General features: G+C 64.3%; 1 protein-coding gene across 1 annotated transcript in view; it reads right to left on the bottom strand.

Annotated features, from left to right (window-relative positions):
* The window catches only part of RNF213 (ring finger protein 213), an 82,500-nt gene extending 64,416 nt beyond the window's left edge, over positions 1-18,084 (bottom strand). Inside the window, exons 1-4 of the mRNA XM_036009083.1 lie at positions 17,843-18,084; positions 8,613-9,112; positions 5,055-5,204; positions 82-459 (exon numbers count right to left, since the gene is read on the bottom strand). Of these exons, the coding sequence (XP_035864976.1) occupies positions 82-459; positions 5,055-5,204; positions 8,613-9,112; positions 17,843-17,939 (1,125 nt within the window). The 5' untranslated portion in view covers positions 17,940-18,084. The remainder of the gene's footprint in view (positions 1-81; positions 460-5,054; positions 5,205-8,612; positions 9,113-17,842) is intronic.
* Between the last annotated feature and the right edge of the window lie 7,680 nt (positions 18,085-25,764).

The following is a 25,764-nucleotide window of genomic DNA, read 5'->3' as shown; positions in this document are numbered from 1 at the left end:
TCCCCAGACGGGCCGGTGCCGGCACAGCCACGCCGCGCAGCAGGGCGTCCAGGACTGGGCGGGCAGCCCCACACGACTCACCCCAGAGGCGGGGGCCGCAGCCCGCTGCCCCGTGGTGGCCGGCGGTTCTCTCCCGGGCTCAGGGTGGGCGCCGTCTGTCTCAGGCGGCGGCGGTGGGAGCTCCTGGGCGGCAGCTTCCTTCCCGGGACCGCCCTCACTGGCCGCGGGGGCGGGGGTGGGGCCGGCCCCCTCCCGGCCCTTCCCTTCTGGAAGGGCACCTCGGCCAGTCGGACCCTGGGGGGCCGCGCTGCCTGGAGACTCGCCTCCCGTGTCTGCCTCCGCAACGCCTGCAGCCCGGCCGGGCAGGGACCCCCCGCGACCGCCAGGCGTGGCACCTGCGCCCGAGCCCTCGCCCGGGGGCCCGCACGGCTGGCCGGGGCGTGGGGGCAGGGCCGCGTCCTGGGACGCAGGGGGTGCCGGGGGATCCAGACTGCAGGGCAGGGAGGGGCAGAGGGACGAGGACTCCGGCTCCACCGAAGCGGAGGCGCTCTGGCTCTTCCTCCTTTCTCGTCTGCTCTTGCTCTTGCTCTTGCTCTAGACGGAGACAGAGACAGAGCCAGAGTCACTCCTCAGGCGGACCCGGTCCTCACCAGTGCTCTCCCGCCGTTTCCTTCCCGTGGCGCGAGGACGCCGAGCTCGGCGGCACCCGCCGCCCCTCATCTCAGAAAGAGTGAAGCTGAGACGCGGAAGGCACGGGCGGTGCGCGGGGACGAGGACGCCGCGGGCATGCCGCCCACTCGGTTGAACCGGAGGAGAGGACGAGACGGCGGGGGCAGGCGGGCACACGCCTCAGGAGACCCTCACCCAAGGGCGGCGGCTCTCGACTTTGGAATCGGAAACGGTGCCCGTGAGAGGCAGGGGCAGCAGGACCGTGCGAGGACGCCACGGGGACAACGCCCTGGAGTGAGGACTGATCCGTTCGTGGGTGCGGGCGACCGAAACCCGCCGGAAGGCGGGTGCGGACTCCGGCCTCGCCGCCCGCCCTGGGCGCCGTCATCAGGGACAGGGCCCAGCAGAGCGCGGGCTGCGTCTGGGCGTGGAGCGGGGCAGCTGCGCCCTTCTCCGCTCCTGGGTTTCCTGACCAGCCTCCACCAGCTCTGCCCACGGGGACGAGCGTCGTGCACGGCCGCCTGGCTGCCCGACCGCCCGGCCGCCCCGGAGGACGACTTCCGGGCCTGAGGACAGACACCCGCCAACATCTTGGAGAAGGGAGGCTTGAGGGCGGTCGTGCCTCCTGCACGGGGCGTCCAGGTCTCCAGCTGTCACTCACCCACGCGCAGGCGGGCACTCGGCGTGAGTGGGGGCCCGGAGACTGTGCGTCACTGAGGCGGTGCGGCCAGTCTAACAGTGGGGCCGGTGCCTGGCAGCCCAGCCCTGGCCCCCCAGCTCTGATCTGCGCTCAGGGGGCCGGGGCCCAGCCCCTCCATTCACTGTGGCTGAGAACCACTGCGTGCAGGGGCCCCGCGGCCACCAGCCCTTCCCAGGACCCCTCGGGGTGCGAGGTCGCCCGAGACCAGTCCCTACTGAGCAGCGCGGGCCACCCCAGGGTTCTGCAGCGCTGCGCTAGGAACTGGGGCGAGCGGTCGAGACATGTTGCCCCCCCACAAGGCCGGTCACCGTGCGGGGGCGACTGAAACCAGGTGGTTTGGTGCACGGGAAGGGCTGCTACTGAGGGCACGTGGGGACACTGGGAAACCAGAGGCAGGCCCTAGCCTGGAAGGCTTCCTGGAGGAGATGGCCCAGGCTGAGTCTAAAAGACACTAACGCCAGGGAATCCCGCAGACTGCCCGGTCCGGTGCCGCACGAGGGCTCGGGCCGACTCGCAGCCTCCTCGCTCGCCCAGAACAGAAGCCAGGGATCCGGCTCGCTCACCGCACCGCAGCCCGCCCCGCCCCCCTCCTGCCCGGGCCCCAGGCACTAAGCCTCTGCCTTATTTTCTATGTTTATGATGCTCGTCATTTGGGGGCCTTGCTGACCCTGGAAGCACCGCCTCCCCAGGGCTGACAAACGGCTAAAGAGGACAGACAACCGGCCAGGAGCTATCTTTGGCACATAACCCGAGTGACCCAGAGCCCACGCCCCTCCACCGCTCTTGGCGCCTCTCACACTCCGGGTCGCTGTCCACCTGCCCCGTCAGCCTGGGCCCAGGCACCTGACAGCTACGCCCTGAAGCCCGCAGCGGCCAATCCTAAACCTGCACACAGCTGTACATGGCTGTACACGGCTTTACATGCTGTACATGACTACATGGTACACGTGGCAGTATACGCTCCCCATGGCTGTACACGCTGCACATGGCTGTGCACACAGCACATGGCAGTACACGCTGCACATGGCTGTACATGCTGTGCACGGCTGTACATGCTGCACACGGCAGTACACACCACACGCGGTCCAGCAGCAGCACAGCAGCAGGCTCCGCCCCGCCGTGCACTCGCTCAGCGCTGCAGCTAAGCGACCCGGCTCCGCCCGCGCTCACGGAGAACGAGGACCAGGCGAACTGGCTGAGTCTCCCGGGGGTCCTGGTGGTTTTGTGAGGAGGATGGGCTCTTCCCACCCAGCTAAGCAGAGAGCCTGCGGTTCCCTGCCCCACACAGAGTCCCAGCCCAGTGGCAGGAGGCCGGGCTCACGCACTGAAGCAAGCACCGGGTGGGGAGTCCAGAGTGTGGGGGGCTGCTGGGGGCCCTGGAGAGGCACCTACTGCAGGGGCTGCATTTGCCCAGCAGACACCCCAGACAGCACGGCCAGTGGGCGGGGGGGCCGGCGGGGGGGCCGGGCAAAAGCGAGGGGCCCGCCCAAACCGCCAGGTGTGCGGCCGCCCTGCACTGACAGGGAGTGTCGGGCTGAGTCGGGCTGAGTTGGGGGGGGTGGCGATGGGGCCAAGAGGTGTCCCCTCCCCACCTGGCGCCTGACCCAACGCCTCCTTCCGGCCCACGGGGACCGCCAGAGGGCCCGGTGCCCGAGCCGCCTGTCTAAGCCTCAGTTTCTCTTTGGCAGAACCGAGACGGCGTGTCCGGAAGGGGAGGCACCTCTGTCCACACCAGCTGTGCCTTTGAAGACGCAACCGGGGAAGGGGGTCTGGACCGGACCCGAGAGAGCAGCGGACCCGTGGACCCCACACACGCCACCCTGACCCAGGGAACCAGGCTCCGGCTGCTGGGCCGCAGCGTGCCTCCGTCTCCCCATCTGAGAAATGGGCACAGCAGGCATCCCGACATCGGCAGGCCACTAACAGGACTGGGCCGGGCACAGGACACCAAGCACCTTCGAGCGATGCCTGGCACATGCGCCCCAGCACAGGCAAGGCGCCCTTGGTGCCCACACACAGCAGGGGCCGCTGCGCCCAGGGCTGCCCTGCTCTGCTCCTTTGCCGTGGTCCATGGTCACCCTACCATCCTGGCCACAGTGATTGGCTCAGGGATGGGCACATGACCCAATCGGAGCCAATGAGATTTGAGGAAAGCCTCCCCTGGTAAAGAGAGGCTTCCTCAGTGTTCTCTAAGAGTCACGGAGGGAGGTACTTTCCCGTCCCCTGGACACCGCAGTGGGGAGTGGACAACTGTGGGCGCCACGTTACCACACACAGTGGGAGGGTCCAGAGGGCTGCAGACAGTGCTGAGGAGAAGCTGACATCGGGAAGGCTGGGCAGAGACACCTGGGCTTGGGGACCATCAGCTCACGCCCAGATCAAGCCTTGCCTGCAGCCGTCTACCTGAGGATTTCTCAGCTGTATGCACATTAACTAATCAGAGCTCAATTCTCAGTTATTTGCAAGCGAACGATTTCTAGTGGTTAAAGTAATCAAACCTCACGGTAGGTGGCTTCCAACGCACACAGGAGCCCAAAGCAGGTCGGGGTAACCGACATTATTCTAATAGCTTTGACTGAATCAGACATCGGGTTCTCTCAGACAGACTTGGCCCTGAGGGGCCTCAGGGCCTGAGTCAGCCCGTGAGGACCCCGAGGGCAGGGACACGCCCCACCTGGAGGGCAGGACACCCTTCAAGACCTGGTGGTCCTGCGAGGGCAGCTGTGTAAAAGCTGCAGAGAGTGGGTGAGTGAATACAGGATGGCGACCTGTTCCTGGAAGACACCAGCTGGGGGCAACGGCACAGCAGGCGGCCGACCCCAGACCACCCCCTGCCACTGCCACCAGCAGACAGTGGGTTTCACCCCTGGGCAGCAGCCTCCGGCCCAATCCTGCTTTCTTTCTTATTTTAAGATTTTACTTTTAGAGAGAGGAGAAGGGAGGGAGAAAGAGAGGGAGAGAAACAGCCACGTGTGAGGGGTGCATGGATCAGTTGCCTCTCACGCGCCCCCACCTGGGACCTGGCCAGGAACCCAGCTGTGCTCCCTGACCAGGAATCGAACCCGAGACCTTTCCATCCTCAGGCCGGCGCTCGGTCCACGCAGCCACACCAGCCAGGGCCCAAACCCGCTTTGAATAAAAACAAAACCCCTCGCATCCGGGAGGCTTTCCCTCATAAGCAAATGCACTTTCACTCCACGTTTCGGCTAGTGCCATTTCTGAGGTCCCCGGGGAGCCCCGCGGTGGCCCCAACACCACAGACAGTGAACCCGCGCGGGGGCTGGACTCCCAGAACCCCGGGGCACCCAGCTCAGCTGCACGCGCCGCCCCACGGGTGTGCACAGCCCGGCCCAGACGCTCAGGCGCTGGTGGGGGCACAGGCGTCTCGGAGGGCTCTGGCCCCTGCCCTCTGCCCTGAAGAGCACCCACAGCTCAAAGGAGGTGCCGCCACCGGAAACGACAGGGTGGCCCGAAGGATGCGGGGAGGGGCACACACCACAGAAGCTGAAACGTAATGTTAGCGGCTCGGCGTCTGTTACGAGGAGCGTGGAACGGTGGGTGGAACGGCGGAACGCGAAGGCGCAGCCCAGCCCGGGAGGGGCGCCGGAGTGGCGTGCAGGGGCGGGGCCAAGCGGGGCGGGGCGGGGCCAGGCGGAGCGCCGCCCCCACTGACTACGCAAACTACCTGCTGGGGGTCTGCGGAGAGCCCGGCGGCCGCCAGCACCTCAGGCGGGGCTGCGTCCTCCTTTCTTCGTTTGCAGGGAGGGCAGTGAGCCGCCTCCGGCTCCCCGGCGGAGCGGGCGGCCGCGTCTACACAAACCTCGCGCGCAGGTCCCTGTTGAAACAGGACCCCTTCGTTCAGACGCCGCAGGCGGGGCAGAGGTCCCCCCCCCACCCCACCCCCCGTCGCAGGACCCTCGGGGACCCCTCACGCAGGCCCCGCCAGCTCCCCGCCGTCCAGCGCAGCAGCAGAGGGCCCCCCAGGGAGGGGACCCCTGAAAACGCTCCTGCAAGAGGGCAGACGAGCAGACCAAACCTGGGTGTGGGGAGCGCCGCCAGGCCAGCAAGCTCCGCCCCCGCCCCCGCCCCCGGGGCTAGTGCTCCCCACCAGCATGTGGCTGTGCAGACGCTCCTGGGAGGACCGGGCCGCCGGGCACGTCAGGGAGAGCCAGGGCAGCGGCGGACACGCCGGTGCACGGGGCGCCTCGGGCGGCCCAGAGCCGGTGCCGGCCAGGCAGCGCGGCGGTGGCCCTGACTCGGGAAATGGACGGGCGCCAGGCGGCACACAGGAGCCGGGCCCACGGTCGGCTTTCCCGCGGGGGGCCAGGCCCGCACCGGACCTGGGCTGCTGTGAGCCTTGCTTTTGCCAAGCCTGCCTCGCCCTGAGTTAAGACAGCAGGTGTTTACTGCGTGTCTTTGAAGGAACTCCTCAAAGTCTGTGCTAAGCCCTTGAGCAAATCCATCAGCCGCTGGGGAGGAAGCAGAACCAGCAAAGGCCCCCAGTCAGTCAGCACCCAAGGGCCCCCGAAGGAGAGGCAGGCGGGACAGCAGCCCAGGTGACAGGTGGAGGGTGGGGCCCACCAGCCCCGAGAACTGCCACACCCTGCACACGCCCCACGGCTCCAGGCAGCGTGGCCCGTGCTCGCGGCTGGGGAGCCGGTCCCTCCCCCGGTCACAGCATCACAGGTCACGGCATCGCGGCCGGGCCTCAATACCCCACACTCACTTCCCGGTCAGGAGGGTCACGGAGGGTCACGCCAGGGGCTGGGAATGGTCACAAAAGCCCCCTCGAGCGAATCACCGGAGACGAGCCCACCAGAGTGCATCGGTGCCCCGCACCCAGCTCCCCTTCTGGGTACAGTTAGTCATTTTTTTTTAAATTCCCTCCTGTGACAATACTATATCTTTTTCTAATATTGAGGTGAAAATGCACAGGATGTAAAGCTAACTGTATTAAAGTGCACTCCTCACCCCGGCTGGTGTGGCTCAGTGGACAGAGCACCAGCCTGCGAACCCAAGGGTCGCCGGTTCAATTCCCAGCCAGGGCACACGCCTGGGTTGCCTTGGAGGTCCCCAGTTGGGGGCACATGAGAGGCAACCACACACTGATGTTTCTCTCGCTCTCTTTCTCCCTCCCTTCCCTTCTCTCTAAAAATGAATGAAATCTTAAAATATATAAAAAATAAAAATAAAAAGTGCCCTCTTCAGTGGCACTTGGTGCAATCATGGAGTCCTGCGACCGCACTCTATCTGGTCCCAACATTTTCGTCACCCCAGGAGACCCACCAAGCCGTGACTGCACCCCCTCCGCCAGCTGCGGGGGGCGGGGGGGGGGGGGGCGGGGCCGGGCATTCCTGGGGCTTTCTCCGGGAGGGGGCCCATTATCTGTGGGAGCCGGCTTCTCAGCCCAGGCTGCCCCCGGGGCCCTTTGTCCCAAAGGGACCTGTCCCGCCCCCAAACCCCTCGGGCAGCAGCTTCCTCTTCCTCCTCCAACTCCAGCGGCCCCCAGGTGCTCTCCGCCCTGCACCCTCACGGAGGAGCCCCAAGCGCAGTGCCCAGAGGAACCCCGGGCGGGTCAGAACAGACGGCTCTGCTCTGCAAACCCAGGAACCAGGCTGCACACGAGGGTGCACCGCCGGCCGGAGGCTGACGCCCAGAGCCCCAGAGCCCCAACCTGGGGCGGCCGCTCAGGGCCTGGAAACCGGGGGCAACAGTCCAGGGCCCCAACCATCTCTCTCCATTTCCCTCCTGCCTTCCAGGGACTCCCTGGAGGGCCGGCCCTCAGAGCCCCCTTCCCTCCACGACCCCTGCCCCCACAGGCAGAGGGCACCTTTGAGAAGCCTTTCCCAGGGTCTTCCCTCATCCCATGGCAAGAACGCCCCCTCCCTTCAATCTCTGGCGAGAGATTCTGCCGAAAAGACGCTGCGGCTCAGGAGACCGTGGCCGAGACTGCGCCCGCGCCCAGGCCCTTTCCTTCCCACCGAACTGGAGAAGCTGGGAGCGGGTGGGAGGGCACCTGCTGGCTGGGTGGTCCCTGGGTCGCCCCCAGCACCACCCGCATCACTGCCTGCCCCACTGCCGCCCCCCGAACCCAGGGTTTGACACAAAGGTCCAGGCAACACCGCGCAGGTGTCAGCATCTGCCGGCGTGTTTGCCAGCCGCCAGCACTCCCCCTCTGGGGGCTGCCCCCTCTCGGGCTGGCCACCACGGTCGACTGGACTCCCAAGCGCTTCTGACACTCGGGGGCCACGCGCTCTCTGCCGAGACCGCCTGCTCGTGGGAAAGCCAGCGGGTCCCCGAGTGTCTGCCCCCCGAGGCCCGCCCGCCCGCCTCCCTGCCCATCACACTCTGCGCGCTGTTCGGGTCTTTCCGGGCCTTCTGGGGCCAGGCCTGCTCGTGTTCCTTCGTGTTTTCTCCCTCCCCGCCCCCCCGCCGTGTCTCGCACACCCGGCCACCCCCAGCTCGTCCGTGCGGGCCCACCCTCACCCCCATGCGCCCCGTTTCCATGGCTGTGACTTGGGGACAGCCAGGCCCCACTCCCGCTTTCCTTCCACACTGTCGTCCGGGCCATCCTCCACCGTCACCTCTTCCAAAGGAGCCTCGGCTGACTCCGTCCGAAAAACAACACCCCGCCCCACCTCGCCCCGATTCCCATTTCAGTCCACCCAGACTCCCAGCATCCCACGGGCTGGGCTTCCGCTCTGGGTGGGCTCCTCTCCCAGGGGAAGACGCACGCTCGCACACGCCCCCCCACACACACACCCCAACGCACACCCACATACACACACACACACACACACACACACACTGGACCCCAACACTGCAACCGGCAGCCTGTCCCGCCCCAGCCCGGCCACTGCTGGAACCATCTGAGGACCAGACAGGACAGCTGCCCCAAGCCGGACACCCACTGAGAGAAGGCGGCCCCCTCCCCAGTCCTGCGGGAGAGCTGCCCTCCGCCTGCAGGGTGCACTTGGGCAGGGCCCCGCCCCCACCCTGTCTGAACCGGCCCCAGGGACTGCCCTGGGGGCCTGGCCGCTGTGAGCTCCCGCCTTGCCCCCAGAGCCTGGGGCACGGTCAATTCAGAGGGGACCAGACCATGGTGGGGGGGACACCCATGGGCAGAAGCGGCGCCCGGACCTGCCTAGCCACAGCTGCTGGGAGACTGGGGGACAGCCAGCCAGGCCCGTGGGGGACGGCAGGCGGGCAGAACCAGGGGGGCGCCAGGTGGGGCGGCACTTACTTTCTGGGTGGTCCACAAGCCGGACTCAGCCAGACTCTCCTGCCCGTCTCCGGAGCCCAGCGACGGGAAGGGGCCGCCTTCCTCCTTCAGCTCCTGTCCAAGCTCCATCTCCCCTTCGGGGACCGAGGTCACCGAGGTCTCCGTGGGGCCGCCTTCCTCCTTCAGCTCCTGTCCAAGCTCCATCTCCCCCTCCGGGACCAAGGTCACCGAGGTCTCGGTGGGGCCGCCTTCCTCCTTCAGCTCCTGTCCACGCTCCATCTCCCCCTCGGGGGCTGAGGTCTCGGTGGGGCCGCCTTCCTCCTTCAGCTCCTGTCCAAGCTCCATCTCCCCCTCCGGGACCGAGGTCTCCGTGGGGCCGCCTTCCTCCTTCAGCTCCTGTCCACGCTCCATCTCCCCCTCGGGGGCCGAGGTCTCCGTGGGGCCGCCTTCCTCCTTCAGCTCCTGTCCACGCTCCATCTCCCCCTCGGGGGCCGAGGTCTCCGTGGGGTTGTTCTCAGACCCTACAAAGACAGGGAGGGAAGCAGAAATCGTCACCCTCTGGGATATCGTTTTCCGAGGGTCACTTTTAGGAAAGCACAGGGAGAGGGGGGGAAGCCGGGCCATTCTGGAGAGACATTTGCATCTGAGAGGGAAATCTCCATTTGTAAGGGCCCCTCCCAGCCCCAGGAGGGGGAGGGACTGCGGGTCCAGCCCAAGGCTACGCCTCCCCCGACTGACCGCCTCCCCCGACTGAGACTGATTGACTGACCACGTTGCCCTGGAGACTGCAGGTCACTGGAACCCCCGCCACCCCCGCCACACACACACACACACACACACACACACCCCTTCTGGTTTTGTCTCGAGGGGGGGGGGCAGCTTCTGCCGTTTGGGAGGAGACTCGGCCTTCCTGGGCCTCACCCAGGTGTGCAGGGGCCGCGGGAGTCATCACATGGTTTTGTTCTGTTACCGAACAGCACTGGGGGTCCCACCGCCTGCCACCCACCACCCGCCACCCCCCTTGGCAACAACAGCCCAGGCGCCCAGCTTTGGCCGTGGAGGAAAGGAGTCTCCACGCAGGGCCCGGCACTCAGCCTCGCAAGCCCCAGCGTTAGTCACGTCAGCCTGTGGGTCAGGGCTAACCTGCACCACCTGGGCTCTTCTAGCATTCCTCCCCTCCGCCCCCCCCCCCCCCCCCCCCCCCCCCCCCCCCCCCCCCCCCGCCACTAGTGGTTGCTGACTTCACAGACTAAGACAACGTGAGACACTAAAGCTACCCGATTCTGGGAGAATGGCTGGCTTCTGCCTCAGAGCCCGTCCCCTCTAGAGCACCCAAAGGAGAATGGCCCTGCCACTCCCTGCCAGGCCGGCCCCATCCCAGGCTGCACCCGGGGTGCCTTCCCACCCAAAATGCGGCCCGTTGGGAGAGGCACGGGCAGCTGCAGCTCGGTCGCCCAGGCATCCTCCAGGAAGGAGAGAGAGCCAGTAACCATCCCGTGACCCCAGAGCGCAAGAACGCCTTTTTAATTTCAAATCTTCTCCCCCATAATTCCCTGCACTCTGGAGGCATCCGGCTTCTCAGCCAATCCCGTCCCAGGCTGCTTACCGTTGCCTGGCAAACTCCTCCCACGGCCCCTCCTACTCGCCCCCAGGGAGTTACTCAGAGCTCTCTGCATCAGTTCTGTGAGTCTGATCTGCTGTTGATTTACTTGTTAGCTCAGCCAGGGAACCTAGAAGAGCGGAGGGAACAGCCTCCGCCCCGCAGCAGATGCCACACCCCAGGACAGCAGGCGCACGCCCCCCCCCCCCCCCCCCCGGGAAGCCCTGGAGTCCCCCCAGCTTCTGGGCAGAGCAGTCAGCTCCCTCCCCAGCCCCCACCGCTCCCACCGACCCCTCCAACCTGGCCTCCTACAATGTCTCAAGGACACGTGGAAAATACAGAAAACAATTTTTAATGCATTGCCTGGGCCCTGGCTGGCGTGGCTCAGTGAACTGAGCACCAGCCTGCACACCAAAGGGTCACCGGTTTGATTCCCAGTTGGGGCACATGCCTGGGCTTCAGGCCAGATCCCCAGTGGGGGGCATCTGAGAGGCTACCACACACGGATGTTTCTCTCCCTCTCTCCCTCCCTTCCCCTCTGTCTAAAAATAAATACATAAAATCTTTTTTTAAAAAATGCAAAAAAAAAAAAAGTTGCAGACTTCCGGCCAAGATGGAGGCATAGGTAGACACACTGTGTCTCCTCGCACAACCAACATGAGGTCAACAACAATTTAGAAACAAGATAACAACCAGGTCCGACAGAAAATTGAACTACGTGGAAGTCAGACAACCAAGGAGTTAAAATAGACACATTCATTCATCCAGGCCGGTAGGAGGGGCGGAGCCAGGCGGCCGGGCAGAGAGGGGTCGCAGCACAAAAAGTGGTGGCACCAGATGTGTAACGCGTCCCGGGCACATAAGGCATCCCGGGGGCACAGGCGGCTGGCAGACCCAGCGAGGCCGAGACTGGGAGGCGAGGCACTGCGCACAAGGCGTCTGGCTGTCGGGGCCACATTCCCGAGCAGATAAACCAGGCGACATCGGGCAATGAGACAGACCGAGCAACCCAGGGTCCCAGCACCGGGAAACAGAGCCTCGGGGCACTGACTGAAAACACCTGTGGGGGTTGAGGGGCAGGAGAGACTCCCAGCCTCACAGGAGAGTGCGCTGGAGAGACCCACGGGGTCCTAGAACGTGCACAAGCCCACCCACCCGGGAGTCAGCACCAGAAAGGCCCAGGTTGCTCGGGGGAAGCGGCAGCGGAAGGAACTGAAATCCGACAGAGGAGCAAGCACCATCGTTCCCTCTCGGACCCCGCCCCCACACACAGCGTCACAACCCAGCGACCGAGTTGCCCCGCCCAGGTAAACACCTAAGGCTCCGCCCCCTCATACGTAACAGGCACAACCAGACCCCCCACCCGCAAAAAAGGTCCAAACGGAAGAACAGATCAAAGCACCACAGCAAATACTTCTAAGTGACAAAGAGATAGCCACCCTATCAGATGCACAGTTCAAAACACTGGTGATCAGGATGCTCACAGAATTGGTTGATTTTGGTTGCAAATTACATGAAAAAATGAAGGCTACGATAAGAGAAATGAAGGAAAATGTACAGGGAACCAACAGTGAAGGGAAGAAAACCAGGACTCAAATCAATGGAGTGGACCAGAAGGAAGAAAGAAACAACCAACCAGAACAGAATGAAGAAACCAGAATTTAAAAAAATGAGGAGAGGCTTAGAGACCTCCAGGACATCTTTAAATGTTCCAACATCTGAATTATAGGGGTACCAGAAGGGGAAGAGGAAGAGCAACAAGTGGAAAAGTTATTTGAACAAATAATAAAGGAGAACTTCCCCATTCTGGCAAAGGACATAGACTTCCAGGAAGTGCAGGAAGCTCAGAGAGCCCCAAAGAAGTTGGACCCAAGAAGAAACACACCGAGACGCATCATAATTACATTAGCCGAGGTAAAAATGAAGGAGAGAATCCTAGAAGCAGCAAAAGAAAAGGAGACAGTTACCTACAAAGGAGTTCCCATCAGACTGTCAGCTGATTTCTCAAAAGAGACCTTGCAGACAAGAAGGGGCTGGAGAGAAGTATTCCAAGTCATGAAAGGCAAGGACCTCCATCCAAGATGACTCTATCCAGCAAAGCTTTCATTGAGAATGGAAGGGCAGCTAAAGTGCTTCTTCAGATAAGGTCAAGTTAAAGGAGTTCATCATCACCAAGCCCTTATTTTATGAAATGTTAAAGGGACTTATCTCAGAAAAAGAAGTTAAAAAGCAAGTACAGTAAAATGACAGCAAACTCATAATTATAAACAACCACACCTAAAACAAAAACAAAAACAAACTAAGCAAACAACTAGAACAGGAACAGAACCACAGAAATGGAGGTCACATGGAAGGTTAGCAACAAGGGAGTGGGAGGGGGAGAGGGGGGGGGAAAGGTACAGAGAATAAGTAGCATAGACGGTGGGTAGAAGACAGACAGGGGAAAGGCAAGAATAGTATGAGAAAAGTAGAAGCTAAAGAGATTATGACCCATGGACATGAACTAAAGGGGGGGATGTGGGTGGGAGAGGGTGTGCAGGGTGGAGGGGAGTGAAGGGGGGAAATGGGACAACTGTAATAGCATAATCAATAAAACATTTTAAAAAATCTGTTGCCCATGGAACTACTTCACCCCCCAAAACCCCATAACTTCCCAGCACTGAAGGTCCCACCTGGACGTCCCACCTGAGTCCCCGGGGCTCTGCCTGGGGCAGTGGGGACTTGGGGTGGGGAGGGGCTCCTTACCCCACCCCTCAAATGCTGACCCTCCGGGTGGTTCAACCCCTTGCCCACCCCCAGGGAATTACAGCTCTCAATGCCAGAGGTTGCTAAAAAGGGAAGGAATTCGTTATTCAAAAGTTATACAGACATAAGAGAGATGACTTAATGTTTTCATTAAAATCCCAAAGTCCCTTAAAACACCCACAAACGCACACAGTCCCTCCTTCCCCGAGGTGCCCGGGCCGGGGTACCATAACTCGGGAAAGGAAACAGAAGTCCGTGGCTCAGGCAGCCCCCGATTCTTCCCACGGACACGTGCTCGGTGGGGAGCCTCCCCACCCCCCGAGAGTCCCAGCACCATCAGCCGTGTCGCCGCCTGCATCCCCAGTTCTCAACCCGGAACCTCGTGGCACCTCCTCGGGGCCCGCCAGCAAGAGTCCTTCACCCCCTTCCTCCCCTGCAAGGCCTCCCCTGCTTCCAAACTCTCAGACAAGAGGAGCCCCCGAAGCCACACAGCCCCAGCCTTGCGCGGCCGCCACGCCTGAGCTTAAATCCCAGCACCGGTCTCCCCGGGCAGCCCCATTTCCCACCCCGCCCACGGTCGGCTGCACCTGGCGGCATTCCCGTATTTTTCCAGCTCTTTTGGGCTGCCCCAGTAAGTCCGGGCAGGCGTGGCCCCGCGGCGTGGAGCCAGTCATCTCCGAGCTCTCAGGGTCGGCTCTGTAACCAGGGGGGGCTGCCTCCCAGTCCCATCGTGGGTGGAAGTCACCCCCATCTCCCGGCTCCGAGCACGGCCCCGGCTGTTTAACTTAGAAACCGGCCCAAAGTCACAGGCACGTTCAATGGCCGCGCCTGAGCTTCCGTGCACACCCGTTGCTCGGAGGAGCAGCTCTCAATGGCCCTGCTCCGTGTGTCCCATCCCCAGCTCACACCTCTGGGGAAGGGGAGGACATCCTATATTGTTTTAATATTTCCTGGACACCCTGAGTCTGGACCCCGTTACAAATCCCTATCTGGGGGCCCCCGGCTGCACCCTGTTACACCTCCCCCTTGTCCTGGTGCCTCTGGAACTGTCTGCACAAGCCCCTTGCACCCCTTTATTAGTGCACCCCCATTGCCCCCAGACCCAGGGGTCCTGGCAGGCCCCCCACTGCCTGCAGCACCCCAGAGCAGGGGAGGAGGAGCGCCCCCCAACGCCAGAGCTCCAGCCAAACCACCAGGCATCTTGGTTTCACTTTTACTTTTTTTAAGATTTTTTTTTAATTTTTAGAGAGCGGGGAAGGGAAGGAGAGAGGGAGAAAAACCCCAGGGTGTGGTTGGTGGCCTCTCGCACGCCCCTCACCAGGCACCCGCGGCGACCCGGGGGTTCTCAGGCTGGCACTCAGCCCGCTGCACCGCAGCATCCGGGCGGTTTCGGTTTCCATTCCTGCAGACAGGCACAGGCCGGGCGCGAGGAGGCAGACAAGCAGCAGCAGACAGGAAGTCCGGGGGTTCCTGGGGGCGCACCCACTGACCCGGGCCCTGGGGGACGCAGTGTGTGGTGCTGGGGGCCAGCCAGGAGAACCGGGCAGGTGTCTGCTCCCACGGGGCGCCCCCACCGGCCGACAGGACCGGTGCCTGCCACCCCCAACTGCGGGAGAGAGGACACTCCTGGTCACTCACCCGGCCCAAAGGACCGCGGCCCCGCCCCCTGTGCACCGAGCAGGGAGCTGCGGGCAGCCTGCACTGCGGGGACCGCGCCCTGCCGAGGGCCGCTGGCCCTGGGGTGGCCTCCGACCTGGCCTCAGACGGCCACCGCCCCACACCGTCTCTGTCGTGAGGATTATGTTGGGCTGACTACTTTTCAGAAACAAAAGACTCAGGGGGCGCCTTTTACCTCCCCCTTAACTGCCTACAGGCACCCCGGCAGAGGGCTGGCCCAGCCCAGCACCCTCGGCCCAGGCATTTAAGGTGTGGGAGGTGGCGGGGGGGGGGGGGGGGGGGAAGGGGGTCTGTGCTGCTGAGCTCAGCCCCATCCTGTCCGGGCCCCACAGTCTCGGCAGGGCCCAGCGGGCGCCTGCTTACCGCCCACCTCTGTCTGTCCAGCATCCCGGTGAGTGCCCTGCGTGCGCTCCGAAGCCCCGGCCCCGGCCCCCCTCTGCAGCTCAGGGGGGCTGCCTGGGCCTCGCCGGGCCGCCCGGTCTCACAGACCCTCGTAGGTACAAAGTGGAACATGGTTTTTCCCTCTCCTTAATCGGTCCTATGTTAATTCGATTACTAAACCAGCTGATGGACCTAGAAGGGAAGATGAAAATGTCTCCCACCCGCCTGCCCGCCTGCCCGCCCGCCCACGGGGGAGGCAGGCCCTGGGAGGCCGACCGTAAGCCCTGGAACACATCAGGGCGTTTTGTGACGCTTGCTCTCCGACTCGGCCTCCTGCTCCTCTGCTGGGAGCCCCTGGCACAGCACGGCGGGGCAGTGGGGGGGGGGGAGTGGGCTCTCCCGGGTCCCTCAGAGAGCGGGCAGTGTTTCCCAAACACTGGGGTGGGTCCTGGGGCCGCTCTGCAGGACCCCAGACTCAGATGAAGCCCCTCAGGTCCTCCGTTTGCCCCCCCAAAACGCCTTCTCAGCGTCCAGCCAAGGACCGCCCGGGTTCACCCGGCCACTCAATTTTAACCCCCGAGGACCATGCATGACACCTTCCTGGCCCCTGCGCCCCAACCACAGGCCAGGCCAGCAGGGCCGGACCGCCCAGCCTGGGCCCCAGCGGCGTGACAGTGGCGTGACCCTGAGTCCACGGGCACACGAGGCTCCCCGACCCCTCTGGAGCCCTCAGGGCCCACCGCCAGCCGGTGCTCCTCCGAGTGGGTTAGTGGCAGAAGCAAACCCACCCAACACAACCCGCCACATACAGCCCTGCCCCTCCTGCGGCTCCAGCCCGGGCTCCGTGCCCGCAACCCCAGCACTCAGCACCAACGCAGCAGAAGTGGAGAGACACAGGGCCTGGCGCCCCCCCCAGCCCCTGGGGGCGCATCCTGGCGGTTACCCGGGGCAACGAGCAGGGAGGCCTGCCAGCCACTCTGCACACACACGCGCACACACGCACACACACACACACACGCACGCACACACACGCACACACACGCACACACACGCACACACACGCACACACATGCACGCACGCACACAGCGGCACATCTTCCGGCGGACCTGCTTTGAATCATTCAGCAAATATTTATTGAGCACCTACTGTGTGCGGTCACTGTGATAGGGGACTCGAGTGTTGGAAAAGTTTAGTTTCAGGTAAAAAGTTTTAAGCCAAGCAAGTAATCTATATGTTCAAGCTTTTGTTCCAGAAACTGCAGACAGACAAGGCCCGCCCTGGCTCCAGGGAAAACGGCCGGCCTGCTGGAGCACTGCTAAAGACAGCCACCTGGGGACAAGGGGGGGCATCCGGGCCTTTGTGTTAGGGGTGGGGGGCAGACGACCACCTGCCCCTGGGAACCCTGGAACCGCTAACCACCCCGGACAGGAGAGCTGCGGTCTCTCTCACCTAATTCTCCCTGAATCTCAAACCCCCTCCCCGCACCTTGTTTGCTCCCTGCTGTGGAAACCTGGGCCTGGGAAGAAAAGGGAAGATGGTCCGTTAGGGTGCAAACCCGCCATCTCCCCAGACCGCCGGCCATCTACCCAGACCACCGGCCTCCGCACACAGCACCCACAGAGATTCAATTGCTGTCATTGCTTATTGGGTTTGGGGGTGACGGGCAGCCCGGACGCCGGCGTCTTCTCCGGTTTCATCTGCGTGAGGGACCTGGGCGAAGCAGCGAGCAAGAGACCAAGGTCTCCCCTGAAGCCAGAGAAACAGATGAAGTGCGACTGGAGGCAGGGGCCAGTTTTTAGGGGGGCAGTCAGGGTGGGCCTCAAGGACGGGCAGCCAGCTGAGCAAAGGCTGGAGGGAGAGGGCGGGGAGGGGGCCGCAGAGGACAGGGTGTCCCAGGAAGGACAGGGGCCGTGGGGCCGGGGGAAGCGCAGCAGGAGGGAGGTCAGAGGGCATCCGTGGGTGCGGGACTTGCTGCAGCTTCCACTGAGAGCCGGTGGGGGGGCAACTTCCTGGGTGGGCTCTGCCCCTGCGGCTGGGCTGGCAGAGTGTCCAGGGAACAGGGTGTAGGGGCTGAGGGAGGGGAGGGGTGGAGGTCGAGCAGGGGGCTGGGCCCCAGGTGCTGCAGGGAGGAGCCGCCCGGGTCAGGGCAGGCAGGCGGGCAGGCTGGTGCAGGCAGGTCTGGGGGAGAGAGGAGCTGGGCTTCAGAAACGGGAACCCCAGAGGCCGGCCAGACACCCTTGAGGGGGGAGGTCACAGTGGCTGGGGCTGAGGGGGCACACAGGTCCAGGACCAAAGGCTGACCTGGGTGCTGTCAGGGCCTGCGCGGTTTGTGAGAGCACAGAGCGAGGGGGGGTGTCCACAGGAGAGCCCGCGCGAGAGATCGAAGAACCACAGCCCGAGGGCGGAGTAACATCCGGTTGCCAGGGGCCTCGGGGACCAACCAGCACGGCCCCCACCGCCACCCTCCCCAGGGAGGGGCCCGTGCAGGCTGCGGGGCCCCTCGCCACCGCCCCCCACCCCGTGCATGGGGTCCCGCTCCCATGCTGGGCCCTCGGAACCCCCCCGCACTGGGCTCAGCCCACACTTCCCATCGCCAAGGAAGAAGGAGAACCTCCAATGCTCTCCAAGAAACAAACCAGAAATTTCTAAAAAAGTGACAGGTGCCTCCGGCCAAGGACCCGGCAGAGCTGTTCCGAGGGAAGGGCTGATGGAGGGAGCCCTTCAGCCCCGGGAGACCCGGCTCTGCGGCCGGGCCGCCTGCCGGGCCCCGTCTCCTCGTCCCGGGAAGCAGGACGATGAGCGGACCGCCCACCCACGGTCCCCACGCGCCCCCCCCCCGGGCCTCACCTGGCGCGGGGACGGCCCCGGGCAGCCGCTGTCCACACTGGCTGCAGAACTTGGCAGCGTCCTCTCCGGGGACGTGCCCGCAGGAAGGGCACGCCATGCCTCCTCCGGGGTGCGCGGGGCGCGCGGTCTGCGGCCGCCGCGGGTCTGGGAGCGAAACTCCGGAGGAAGCGGCCGCCTTTATTCGGAGCCCCCGGTCATGTGACCACCGTCCCGCTTCAGTTTCATTTTCTGGAAAGCGAAAATACCGCCGCTCGGAAGGCTCTGCCTCCCTCGGTGCCCGGCGCAAGCCCCGCCCCCGCCGCTCGCGGCCCCGCCCCCGCCGCTCGCGGCCCCGCCTCGTCCCAAGTCCCTCCTCCAAGTCCCTCCCGCCCCGCTGGTAGGGGACTGAAGACTTGGAATATTTCAGTTTAAGGCAAATAGTTAGAAGCCTAGGAAGTGATGTTCAAGCTTTTGTTCCAGAAACTGCAGACAGACAAGGCCCGCCCTGGCTCCCGGGAAGACAGCCGGCCTCCTCCCCAGGCTGCTAAAGACAGCACCTGGGGACAAGGAGGGGCATCCGGGCCTTTGTGTTGGGGGTAGGGGGGCAGACGACCACCTGCCCCTGGGACCGCCAACCGCCCAGGACAGGAGTGCTGCGGTCTCTCTCACCTGACCCTCCCTGGATTTCAAACCCCCTCCCCGCACCTGGTTTACTCCCTGCTGTGGAGACCTGGGCCTGGAAAGAAAAGGGAAGATGGTCCGTGAGGGTGCGGACCCGCCATCTCCCCAGACCGCCGGCCATTCGCATACGGTGCCCAGAGATTCAGTCCCTGTCCCTGCTCGCTGGGTTTGGGGGTGACGGGCAGCCCGGACGCTGGGGTCTTTTCTGGTTTCACCCCCAGCCCCAGCCCTTCAGCGCCCACTGCCCTTTCTGCGGCCTGGCCCTGGCCCCCCCACGGCCCCCCACTCCCGGCCTCCTGAGCTCTCTGCCCATCAGTGAGCCCCAAACTGTCCCCACCCAGCTGAGCCCGCAGGCCAGGGTGACTGAGGGCTGGCACGGGGTGGCAGGAAGCCAGAGGCACGGCTCGCCTGGAACCCCGAGATAAGACATGGGCGCCTTGGGCAAGGAGCTCGCAGGTGGGGGACCCGGTGAGCCCTGCAGGACAGGTGCACTCACAGCCAGCAGACAGGCTGGCTGAGTGAGAGCCCGCCCCCCACCAGGGACCACCCGCAGGGGGCAGCGCTGGGCTGTGGGGTCCCCCCCCCCCGCCCCCCGGCTTAGAGTCCCCGCTAATGGGCTGGGGCTGCCATCTAGGAAGCTGCTCCTCCTGTCACTGACCGTCTGGCCCCACAGAACAGCATCAGACCAAGGTCAGGGTCGCGCCTGACCACGCCAAGACCAAGGATCCCAGGGGGCACTCAGCGCGTCCAAGGTGGGCGTGGGGTTGGGTGCCTCAGCTCCTGGAGCACAGAGACCCGCCTGCCCAGCTGCCGCCCTTTCCCGCTGGCTGCGGACCCAAGAACTCTGCCAGCGGGGCGGCCGAGCCGGCTCCTGAGCCAGGGCACCCTTGGGCTCGGTTCTCCCTGAGTGCCGCCTCAGCCCCCTTCTCCCTGGTCTGTGGCAGGGCTGCCCGCCTGCTGCCCTGGGCTCGGGGACCTCCCGGGTGGCAGGGCAGGGCCAGAGCCCAGACATGGGGTGCGCCGTTCCCCCCTGCCTCCTCCCACCACAGCCGGGCCCCAGCCTCCGGCTCGCTGGTCCCCACGGCAGCCAGGCCCCCGGGGCAGCACCTGGGCAGCACCTGGGCAGCACCTGGGCGGTGGGGGTGCTGCCGGCCTGCGCAGCCGGGTCTCGCTCCTCCCCTCAGTTGTCTCCCTTCTCTCCGAGGCCTTTCTCCCCCACAGCAGGGCTCGGTGAGCCCCGCGAGGGTGCCTGTCTCGCCAGTGGGGGGCCAGAGGCTACCCTGGGGCCTGAGGGCAGAAATACGCTTCCCAGTCCACTCAGCTTCCAGACTTTTCCCCTCCCTTTATTTCAACCGCTGAACCTGCCAAATCGCAAAGCCCATCCCCCACCACCAGCCGGGACTGGGTCCGGGTAGGAGGGCGACCGGGCTGGATGGGGGGTGGGGACTGCGGGGATCCTGGCCGGCGGCCCCTGCCACCCTGACACACCCTCCTTCTGCACCGGCCTTGTGGCTCCCGGGGCCGCCACGAAACAGACGCCAGCCTGGCCGTCACCCCTGACCTGGGGCGGCCCTGGACGGCCAGGGGACCCTGTGCTCTGGGCAGTGGGGTGATGTGGGCGGGAATGCCGTGCTCCTCAAAGCCGCCGCGAAATAAAGACAGGGCACGTTTCGGAAACCACACTTCCCCGCCGTTGCCATCAGTGGAAGGGCAGGATCCCCGGCGGGGGGAGGGGGCACAGCCCGGGTCTGGCCGCCCCAGTCCACCGCCCGCCCAGCAGAGGCCCTTTCCCGGGGTCCAAACTCATGCTTCCAGGCCCGGGGTCCCCCGCGCCTGCGGCTGGGCCTCTGGGAGGGTTGCCGGGGCGCCCAGAACGCGCAACACCCGCAGGCGGGGCTGACCGGGGGACTCGCTGGCGAAACCGAAACCGGCGCCGCCGGAAGAGTCGGCCCGGAGGGGACGGGGGCCGGACTTGGCATCTGGATGCAGGCGCCACCGCCCTGACCCCCAGCGCCGCACCCCGCGCCCGCGACCTGTAGGGCATCCTGGCACCCATGTGACCCGCACCCTTTACCGCGGGCCGGCACCACGCCCCGCGACCGCGCTGCCCGGCAGCCCACGCGCCTGTCACTCCCGCCCCGCAGGGTTTCGTTTCCTGCGCCCGGGTCCCGACCCAGGAATCCGCGCGCGGGTGTGGCCGGAATTTCCCCGCCGGGTGTCGCCCCTCCCCCCCAACACGGCCCGCAGGGCGTCTCCTGCCGGCGCGTGCAGACGCCGCAGCACCCAGTCCGCCCTGCCAGGTCACCACCTGGGTCTCCCCGGCCGCCCACGCGCCGCTGAGTGGACCCCGAAGCCCTGGGCAGCCGAGGGGGGGATGCGCGCAGGTCCCCCAACCCTGTGCCCAGAACCTGGGAAGGAGTCCACCACCTCGCAGAGCCGCTGGACCGCAGGGGGAAGGCCCAGCGGACACCCGGCCGGTCACTGAACCCTCGGGTGCAGAGTGGAGGTCACCCGCCCTGGGGTATCAGCCGTGGTGTGGAATAAGTGACCACGTCTATGGCGGTGGGGGCTCGCTGCCCACACCAGGGCTCCACGGGTCACTGATAGATAACCCAGAGGCCACCTTGGTCTGGGTCTGGGCCCCACCTTGCTCCCTGCCTCAGTTTCCTCATAGTCCCGCAGCCCAGGACTGTCAGACAATTAATAATGATAATGCATTCCCCTGGCTGGCGAGGCTCTGTGGATTGAGCACTGGCCTGTGAACCCAGAGGTCACCAGTTTGATTCCCAGTCAGGGCACGTGCCTGGGTTGTGGTCCCCAGTTGGGGGCGCAGGAGAGGCAACCACACATGGATGTTTCTCTCCTTCTCTTCCTCCCTTCCCCTTTTTCTAAAAATAAATAATTGTTTTATATTTAATAGGCTAATTTTTAAAAAGATTTTTATTTGTTTGTTTGTTTTTTAGAGAGGGAAGGGAGAGAGAGAGAGAGAGAAACATCAATGTGCGGTTGCTGGGGGTCATGGCCTGCAACCCAGGCATGTGCCCTGGCTGGGAATCGAACCTGCGACACTTTGGTTCGTAGCCCGGTGCTCAATCCACTGAGCTACGCCAGCCAGGGCAGAATGCTCCTTCTTTTCCCCAAAGCTGAGGCCCCCGTGTTGCCCCTGTGAATGTGGGGCGGCAAGCCCTCACTCAGTGGTGCCCGTATGCTTGTCCACACTCTGGGCCTTCCCCAGAGTCACGGGGAGCCACCGAGGGGCCCGCAGGGTGGGTACGGGGCCAGGCGTGGCCTGAGAAAGGGGTTCCCGGCCTTACTTGGTGTCTTCCATTGTGAAAGCCGGTGCAGCCTTCAGGAATTAGAAATCTTTTCCCAAAATCTTTACAAAAATTCCTGGCTGGCGTAGCTCAGTGGATTGAGCGAGGGCTGGGAACCAAAGTGTCCCAGGTTCGATTCCCAGCCAGGGCACATGCCTGGGTTGCGGGCCATGACCCCCAGCAACTGCACATTGATGTCTCTCTCTCTCTCTCTCTCTCTCTCTATCTCCCTCCCTTCCCCCTCTAAAAATAAGTAAATAAAATCTTAAAAAAAAATCTTTACAAAAATTAACAGCTGACCGTCAATATGACATCATTTTCACACATGCAGCGCTGTGGTGAGATGTTGGGAGCTGCCCCACCTGGTTTCAGGAGCTGTACCACCCTGAGGCTGAGGCTGAGTGACATACCTTAGGACCATAAACCACTGAGGAGACAAAGCTTATCTCCCTGGCAGGGGCGCCGCCTCTGCCCCCTTTCACCTCACCCTGCTTGGCCCCGGGAGGATCACTGGTTAGCCAATGAGGGGTAAGATTCCTCAAGGGAGGGACAACCTAAGACAGGCACGGTCACCAAGGGGCCCTCCGGGAAGGACTTGGGGTCTATGGAGAAAGGGGGTGATGGACCCTCACCCCTCAGCTTTGACATAGCCTGAGTCCTCATTCTGTCTGTGAGAAGTCTCCTAATCTCTTGGCTGCCTTACTTCCCCCGCCTGACTTAAGCCTGAAACAATGCGGGAGGGTGGGGGCCGCCCTGTGCTGGAAAGGGTCCCCCCCGGGCGATCAGGCCTAAGGAAGAATGCACAGAATCCTGGGAAGCCTGCTTTGCTAAGAATGTCCTCAGTGTTCTGATAAGGGTCCGAGCACGAAATGAGTGTGTTTCCCAGAGTCTCACGGCCCTTCAGCTCCCTGGCCCTGACTCAGAACAGGCCCTCGTGGTTCTCTGGACGTTGTCTGTCGTCTGAGCCTCACTGCCCGACCCTGACCGATGAGCTTCCCCTGTGCTCCTGTGCGCACCGAGCCCCGTGAGAGCCCCCTGAGGAGCAGGCTCCCGGCCCTTCTCCTCCGAGAGATCAGCCCCCTCTCCTCCCCAGGCAGGTCGTGTCTTGGTAGACGTATTCTCGTCCGTGGCAGCTGGGGGGTGGGCCCTGCGGGTGGAGCCCCCCTCCAGTGAGAGGTTTCACGTTTGTGTAGCCCACCGGGTGACCCTCCGGGCTTACATTTCTTCCCCAGAGAGACCAGCCTCACCCGGGGAGCTGCCCTTTGGATTTAAAGGCCATTTGAGTCTCCCCGGGGATTGCCCCTCCACCCCCTTTTTGGTGTCCGTGTCCACCCTTTAGGGAACCAGGGAGACAGTGAAGAGGTCTGAGCACTCCACACGGGAGAGGGCAGGGCCGCGCTCCGGCCTCCGTGCGTCTGTGCGTCAGGGAAAGGGGGCCTCCACCCGCCGTCAGGGCCCCGTCCAGCAGGCTCGCCAGGGCCGGGGCTGCGACAGGCACCTGGAGGCACCGGCTTCGGAGCCGAACCAGCCACACGACAGCCCAGCCGTCCGGGAGGAAGCCGCTCGGAGGAGGAGGAGGCCCGCAGTCCCACGTCCCAAGACGCCGGTTCGAGGCCGGCCAGCGCGGGCACCGTTCCGACAGGTGGTAGATCGGGGCTGCCAAGGGCTCCCAGGTGGAGGTGGTGCAGCACCAGGCGCCGAGAATCTGGCGGGAAGTGGCGCCGTCCACAGGGCGGCTAAACCACCCGGGACGAGTCCACCCAGGAGAGGCCGGACGGAGGTGCCTGGTTCCACGAGAAGGGCCCTCCCTCCCCGCTGGATGGCGACGCAGCGAATGTGTTTACGGGAAAGCCACAGGAGGCTGGAGAGCAACAAAAAAAATCCCCGTGACGTAAACAACACATACGTGTTCTGACATGATTAAAACACGACCCAAGCCGAGGACCACGGCAGGTGTGGTTGACTTCATGGGGCGGAGCCAGGAGCAGCCGGAGCCAGCCAGGTGGAGGAGGGGGTGGGGCCTGGGAGGAAGGCAGGAGCAGGGGGATACAGCCCCGGGCTTGACCAAGGCTCCAGGTGCCGCCACCTCCAGCTTTGTCCCCTGCAGGATGGCGCTGTGGACACGGGAGGCCCGGACACCTGCCCCCCCGCCCAGGGAAGCTCTCCTGGTCAGATGCCCCACTCGGGTCTGCAGCCAGACCTCAGCAGAGGAGGCTCTCGACGGAGCCACGCCGTCCACCCTCGGGGCCGGCCGTGGTCCAGGGGACGCTGGGTGGTTCCAGACGTCCTCAGTCTTGTGGTAAAAATCAGCGTCTGCAGAGAGGGTCCGCAGGCACCACGCGCCCTGTCGGCCAGCCTGGCTGCACATCCGGGAAACCCTGGCTGGCCTGCAGGAAGGACAGGGACCCGCCACGGCGTGGGGCCAGCAGAGAGGCCCTTTGCCAGGTGGGCAGTGGGGCAGGAGGCCAAGAACCGGGGCTGCTGCTGCTGCGGGGGGCCTGGCCCGCAGTCCCCTCGGCCCCGGGACCCAGCGGCTCACAGCTGGCCCTGTGTGACCGGGCGGGCCGCCCAGAATGCCCCATTTATTCCGAGCCGCATCAACAAAACCGAGCAGAACAACGGGCCTGTGTCCCGGCTTCGATGGCACTGACTTGGCGGCCTCCCACAGACCCGAGTTCCAGCTCCAGTTGTTCCCATGAGGGGGGAGGGGGAGGGGGAGGGGGAGGGGAGGGGGAGGGGAAGGATGCAGGCGGGGCAGCTCGGTCTGGGCTGGGCTCGGAGGCAGGAGCCCCATTTCTGGGCCTGCATGTTCTTGGTCTTTCTTTTTAACATATTTTATTTATTTACTTTTAGACAGAGGGTAAGAGAGGGAGAAAGAGACAGAGAAACATCGATGTGTGATTGCCTCTTGTGCGCCCCCTGCTGGAAACCTGGCCTGTATCCCAGGCATGCACCCTGACTGGGAATCGAACTGGCGACCCTTTGGTTCACAGACCTGCACGCAACCCACTGAGCTGCACCAGCCAGGGCTGGGCCCAGATGTTCCAAACCGCAGATTCTGCTCCGTGGGCCCCAGGGGGTGAAAACCACCCCCAAGCCGATGTTCCCAGGTGAGAACAGCAGGGCAGGCTGGGGGCCGCGCAGACAGCACGGCCTTCTGGGAAACCATGGTGCTGTCCCAGGTAGGGAGACCCCCTGGGCGGGTCGGGGAAGGGCAGCACAGGATGACTCCACGGCTCCCAGACCCTCATTCTGCCGGCCCGTCCGCTTCTCCTCTGTAAGGACGCCAGCCGTCGGGCCCAGGAGCCACCTGGACCCAGCGGGACGGCACCTGAACTTGGACTGCACCTGAGAAGGCCCTGGTCCCAGACAAAGGGTTATGGCCACGGTGCACCAGGGGCACAGTCCCACCCACCACAGGCACCAGTGCCCAGGCACTGCCTGGGGTCCTCACAAAGGTTCCGCTGTCTGGCACCGCCCGAAGATTCACTGGGTCTGGAAAATCTGAGGTCCTTCCAGAGGATTGAACTTATTTTAAAAGGCGGCGGGGGGCAGGGGCGTGGAGCAGCTCTGAGGTCACAGCGTCAGTAGCCGACTTCACGAAGGGCAGACAGATCCCCACACAGATTTTACACAGGTAACCCCGCGTCCAGCCGTCAACAGGGCCTCACCCAGTGTCCCCGTCCCGTCCTGCCCTGGTTCAGGTACACAGACACCTGTGGCACGGGGGGACCCACGGCTGGCTGCCAGAGTGTTACTGCGGCCCATGTCCTTGGGGCCTCCCCCCGTCCGATCAGCAGGGGTCCTGTCCCCAAGGCAGCCTTTTTAGCGAAGCAGACCCTGAGGGGGAGCAGCCCGCAGCGCACCCCACCCGCGTCCAGCGCGAGGAGGGGAGGCGCCAGCGCCAGCAGGTCCCTTGCAACAGCGGCGGCTCCTCAGTACCCACAC

Source organism: Phyllostomus discolor, chromosome 8 (assembly GCF_004126475.2).
Source record: "Phyllostomus discolor isolate MPI-MPIP mPhyDis1 chromosome 8, mPhyDis1.pri.v3, whole genome shotgun sequence".
In the NCBI taxonomy this organism is placed as follows: Eukaryota; Metazoa; Chordata; class Mammalia; order Chiroptera; family Phyllostomidae; genus Phyllostomus; species Phyllostomus discolor.
This window is presented reverse-complemented; position numbering and strand designations above follow the sequence as displayed.